The sequence below is a fragment of the Panthera uncia genome, chromosome C2, assembly GCF_023721935.1.
Source record: "Panthera uncia isolate 11264 chromosome C2, Puncia_PCG_1.0, whole genome shotgun sequence".
Lineage (NCBI taxonomy): Eukaryota > Metazoa > Chordata > Mammalia > Carnivora > Felidae > Panthera > Panthera uncia.
In genome coordinates this window covers 70,920,424-70,926,684 of record NC_064810.1, presented here as the reverse complement: position 1 = coordinate 70,926,684, position 6,261 = coordinate 70,920,424, and the positions used below count along the sequence as shown (strand labels likewise).

The 6,261-nt window shown below is 38.5% G+C and overlaps 1 protein-coding gene across 1 annotated transcript in view; it reads right to left on the bottom strand.

Moving 5' to 3' along the window:
* Window positions 1-6,261, bottom strand: part of PAK2 (p21 (RAC1) activated kinase 2) — a 51,872-nt gene that overhangs the window by 31,235 nt on the left and 14,376 nt on the right. Inside the window, exon 2 of the mRNA XM_049629480.1 lies at window positions 688-788. Coding sequence (XP_049485437.1) covers window positions 688-788 — 101 coding nt within the window. The remainder of the gene's footprint in view (window positions 1-687; window positions 789-6,261) is intronic.

The window sequence follows — 6,261 nt, the reverse complement described above, 5'->3', positions numbered from 1 at the left end:
ATATTGGAGGTCTGTAATAATCGAGCCCACTGTTCTGGCATGCCCTAACAAAAAAGATATTAAGAAATTAGTGGTTTTGAGTTGCTCTAATAAAATCAACTTCCAGAGGAAAATGACAAGATACATAAAAAACAAGTCAATCGGGGCGCCTGGGTGGCGCAGTCGGTTAAGCGTCCAACTTCAGCCAGGTCACGATCTCGCGGTCCGTGAGTTCGAGCCCCGCGTCAGGCTCTGGGCTGATGGCTCGGAGCCTGGAGCCTGTTTCCGATTCTGTGTCTCCCTCTCTCTCTGCCCCTCCCCCGTTCATGCTCTGTCTCTCTCTGTCCCAAAAATAAATAAACGTTGAAAAAAAAAAAAAAAATTAAAAAAAAAAAAAAAAATTAAAAAAAAAAAAAAAAAAAAAAAAACAACAAAAAAAAACAAGTCAATCTGCATAACTGCAGGCCTGACTAAATTGTAGGTCTTATTTTTCTAAAGGTCAATTTTTCTAAGTCTATTTTGCATAATTTTAACTAATGGGCTCAGCTCCGTAGAAGAAAGATACATCCAACCACAAACACTTTCATAAGAGAAAAGCACTAAAAGTTCACAGTTAACATGTGGACAGAAAAGTTAACTTGAAACATAATGATGCAAGGAAAGGTTTAAGTGCAGGGACATAAACGAGTCCCAATCTGGTAAACTTACAGTGAATTCTCCAGTAACTGCATCAAAGCCAACATGAATAGTGTGCTCAAAATCAGATGGAGGAGAAATTTCTGGCCGTTCCTTTTCTTTCTTCTTACTTCCTAGAGGGCATTAAAAAAAGAATCAGTCTATTTAAACAAGATTAATAAAGGTACTCATAATTAGGTTTTTCCCCAAACCAGATCAGGAACAAAGTTATTCTAGAAGAGACTTCCCCTAAAGACACTGGCTGATAGAAAACTGATAAAAGAAGTAAAGTAACCTATTCTGTCATCAAGCAGAGGTGGGGACAACCAGACAATGGCCTGATTAAAGAGGTACAAAGACTGACCCAGCACTGGGCCTGAATAAAAGAGCACAGGGCAGAAGACACAGCCCTTTAGAACACTGGTTCTCATAAAAGCCTACACTTCAGTTCACTGAGCAAACTAGAAAACAATGTCTATTTCCATCAGGCTATCTTCATCCCAAAAGAACTTACATTATTATGATGGTATAGACAAAGAGTCTATGTGCATGCCTCTTGTGCAATGCTAACCCTTCCTTTTTATAAGGTTAATAACTGTTACATCTTAACACTTTCCAGTGTTTCTGTGGTTGTACCAATTATTTTTGCTACATTTCTGACATACATCAGTAATATCCTCTGTAATTTAGGGCGCTTGGGTGGCTCAGGTGGTTAAGTGTCAGACTTTGGCTCGTGTCATTTCATGGTTCGTGGTTCAAGCCTCGTGTCAGGCTCTGTGCTGACAGCTCAGAGCCTGGAACCTGCGTTGGATTCTGTGTCTCCCTCTCTCTCTGCCCCTCCCCCACTCATGCTCTCTCAAAAATGAATAAACGTTAAAAAAAAATAATATTCTCTATAATTTAAACACATCTGTTCCTCCCTACCCCCGCCCCCCCCCCCCCACCTCCCACCTGCCTTGCTCTTATATCCTGCTTTAATCTGCAGTTTATGCCTAGGCTTCTGGCCTAGCTATTGTCCTAGGACATTCCTAAACTTTTACCCTGTGCTAGAATCTATTTTCTGGATTATTCTGTTTCCTTCTTCTTAGTTTACCCCTTGATAATTTTTGACTATATATATTTAGGTTGAAAATGTTCCCCCCCCCCCCCTTGGAATTTCTTCTAATTTCCAGCGTTGCTATTTAGAAGGCCAATGCCATTCTGAACCACTGTGGAAAATCAACTATCCAAATATGCCTGAGTCTATTTCTAGATGCTCAACTCTGTTGCAATGATCTCTTTACCTTTATGCCAATAGCAGCCTGCCTTGACTACTGTAGTTTAAAAATAAACACTTGAAACTACATAGTATAAGCCTTGCCACTTTTTCCTTTTTCAAAGTTGTTTGGCTATTCTAGGTCCTTTGCAATTCCATGCAAATTTTACTTAAGTTTTTAAATGTCTATTTAAAATTTTTAAAAAATGTTTTATTTTAGGGGCGCCTGGGTGGCTCAGTCAGTTGAGTGTCCAACTTCGGCTCAGGTCATGATCTCAGTCTGTGAGTTTGAGCCCCGCATCAGGTTCTGTGTTGACAGCTCGGAGCATGGAGCCTGCTCTAAATTCTGTCTTCCTCTCCCTCTACCCCTCCCCCATGCTCGCACTCTGTCTCTCTCTCTCAAAAATAATGAATAATCATTTTTAAAAAATGTTTTATTTTATTTTTGAGAGAGAGAGCAAGCAGGGGAGATGCAGAGATAGAGGGAGACAGAGGATCTGGAGTGGGCTCTGTGCTGACAGCAGAGAGCCCGATGTGGGGCTCAAACTCACCAACTGTGAGATCACGCCCTAAGTCAAGTGGGACACTCAACCAACAGAGCCACCCAGGCGCCCCTATTTATTTTTTATTTTTGAGAGAGAGCGCAGTGCACATGCGTGTGAGTGGGGTAGGGGCAGAGAGAAAGGGAGAGAGAGAATCCCAAGCAGGTTCCCAGCTATCAGCCAGAGCCTGACACAGAGCCTGATCTCAAAACCATGGGATCATGACCTGAGACAAAATCAAGAGCCAGAGGCTTAACCATCTGAGCCACCTAGGCATTCCTGCGTGCAAATTTTAGAACGAGCCTGATAATTTCTACAGAAAATCCTCCTCAGATTTTGATTGGAATTGCAGTGAATCTACAGATCAATTCAGGGAGAACTGATTTCTTAACAATATTAAATCTTCTAATTGATGAAAAACAGCAAATCTCTCCATTCATTTAGAACTTCTTTAACTTCTCTCAGCAATATTTCAGTTACCAGTGTATAGATGTCACTGCTTCTGTCAGATTTCTGCCTCAGTATTTAAAAATTTCTGTTGCAACTGCAATAGTACAACTTTTTATTTATTTATTATATCACTCCAGGCATTGGTGGCTTTAATGGCAAAGCCAGTTAGTGAAGGAGTGTTCTTACAATGCAAGATACTAGCACTTACTGAACTTTGAAAAGGTGTTCTGGTTAACTGTGATAGTATGTTTTACTAGTGAAAAAAACTCTTTCTCTCCTGCCAAGGCACCTTTATGTAAAAGCACTTAGTCGGAGGTCACTTTTTTTTTTTTAAAGTAAACTCTATCCCCAACATGGGGCTTAAACTTGTGACCCCAAGATCAAGAGTCACATGTTCTAGTGACTGAGCCAGCTGGTACCCCACAAATGGTACAGCTTTTTAAATTTGGTTTTCAACTGTTCATTGACAGCACAGAGAAACCCTGATATAGAGTTTATACCTGAAACTTTACAATGTCTACTTTTTAGTTCCAGTGACAGCTTTGTAGCTATTACAGGATTTCATATAAAAATTCAATCATGTTTTTGGTGAATAAAGGTTTACTTCTTTCTCATTCTGACATCCTTTCATCTCTTTTTCTTATCTTACCGCACTGGCTACAACCTCTAGTACACTGTTGGTCTTAAAGGAAAAACATTCTTTTTTTTTTTCACAATTAAGTTTGACCCTAGTGTAAGTTTTTCAAAGATGCTCTTTTTATCAGGTTAAGGGCATTTCCTTCTATTCCAAGTTTGCTGAATGTTTTTATCGGAAACAAATATTAGATTCTGTCAAATGCTTCTTCTGTAACTACTGAGATGAACATGTTTTATCTTTCTTATTTTGTTAATATAATAAATTACATGGACTGATTCCCAAATGTTGCACCAACCCTGCATTCCTGAAATGATATCCACCTGGACAGTATGTACTATTACGCTTTTCATATACTGTGAGATTCTAATTGCTAAAATCTTGCTAAGATTTTCCATCTATGTTAATGAGAAACATTGGTATGTCGCTTTCTTTTTTGTGATATCTTTGGTTGGGGCATCGGAGTAACGCTGGTCTCATAAAATAAGTTGGGAAGTATTCCTTCTCATTCAATTTTCTGGAAGATTACGTAGAAATGTTGACATTTCTTCCTAATGTTTGGTAGAATTCACCAATGGAGCCATCTGGGTCTGACATTTTCTTTGTGGACAGTTAATAACTACAAACTAAATTTTCCTAAGAGATAGTGTTTTTAGGTTACCCATTTCTTCTTGAATGAATTTTGAAAATTTGTGTTTTTCAAGAAATTTACCCACTTTATCTAACATGCTGAATTTGTTACCTATCATTTTTAGTATCTGTAAAAATGCCACCTCTTAGGGCTCCTGGGTAACTCAGTCGGCTGAGCATCTGACTCTTGGTCTCAACCCAGGTCATGATCTCATGGGTTCATGAGATCGAGCCCTGCATCCAGCTCTGCACAGACAGTGCAGAACCTACTTGGAATTCTCTCTCTCTGCCCTTCCCCCCTACTTGCTCTCTGAGTAAATAAACATTAAAAAAATTGTTTTTAAATGCCACCTCTTTCTTTCTCAATGTTGGTAATTTGTGTCTTCTCTCCCCACCCTACTCACCATTATGTCTGCCTAGAGGTTTATTCATTTAATTGATATTCTCAATAAATCAGCTTGTGGTTTCACTGATTTTTCTATTTTATTGATCTCCACTTTAATTTTTGTTATTTCTTTTCTTCTACTACTTTGGATCTCACTCACTCTTCCCTTCTAGTTTATTAAGACAGCTTTGCTTAAGTCGTTGATTTGAAATCTTTTTCTTTTCTCATATGGGTGTTTAGTGGCATAAATTTTCCTTTAAGTATTATCTTAGCAGCATCATACAGATACTGATGCTTTGAATTTTCATTCTGTTTAATATACTTCCTAAATATCTTTTGAGTTCTTTATTTAGAAGTGGGTTTTTTTGTTGTTATTTTACTTTTAAAATATTTCCAGAAATTTCTCTGTTACTGATTTTTCATTTAATTATATTGTGGGCACAGAATATACTTCATGTGATTTAAATTCTTCTGAATTGTTAGGTTTTAAAAATCTCCTTAGAATATGATCTCAGGATGTGTTCTGTGTTCACTTAGAAAAGAATATGTATTCTGCTGGGTGGAGTGTTCTATAAATGTCAGCTGGTCAAGGTGATTGATAGTTTTAGCACTTTTCTATCTATTTGCTCTATCAATTATTGATAAAAAGTATCCTGGAATCTCCAACTGTAAGTGTACTTATCTATTTCTCCTTAAAATTCTATCTGTTTTTGCCTCATGTGTTTCAAAGTCCTATTATTAAGTGCATAAATGTTTACATCTATTATATCCTCTTGATGAACTGACATTATACCATTATAAAATAACCTATTTCTTATCCTTATCCCTTAAATATTTAGAGCAGTATTTTTTGCTCTATAGTCTACCTTATCTAACATCAGTCAGTACAGGTTTTCTTTTCACCGTTAGCATACTTTAAAAATCCAAAGCAGGCTCCAGGCTCTGAGCTGTAAGCACAGAGCCCGATGCAGGGCTTGAACTTGTGAACTGTGAGATCATGACCTGAGCTGAAGCTGGATGCTTAACTGCCACCCAGGCGCCCCTAACAAACTCTGCTTTTAAATTGGGGTGTCTAATCCGGATGGCCAACAGGCACATGAAAAGATGTTCAACGTCGCTCCTTATCAGGGAAATACAAATCAAAACCACACTCAGATATCACCTCACGCCAGTCAGAGTGGCCAAAATGAAGAAATCAGGAGACTATAGATGCTGGAGAGGATGTGGAGAAACAGGAACCCTCTTGCACTGTTGGTGGGAATGCAAATTGGTGCAGCCGCTCTGGAAAGCAGTGTGGAGGTTCCTCAGAAAATTAAAAATAGACCTACCCTATGACCCAGCAATAGCACTGCTAGGAATTTATCCAAGGGATACAGGAGTACTGATGCATAGGGGCACCTGTACCCCAATGTTTATAGCGGCACTCTCAACAATAGCCAAATTATGGAAAGAGCCTAAATGTCCATCAACTGATGAATGGATAAAGAAATTGTGGTTTATATACACAATGGAATACTACGTGGCAATGAGAAAAAATGAAATATGGCCTTTTGTAGCAACATGGATGGAACTGGAGAGTGTGATGCTAAGTGAAATAAGCCATACAGAGAAAGACAGATACCATATGGTTTCACTCTTATGTGGATCCTGAGAAACATAACAGAAACCCATGGGGGAGGGGAAGGAAAAAAAAAAAAAAAAAAAAAAGAGG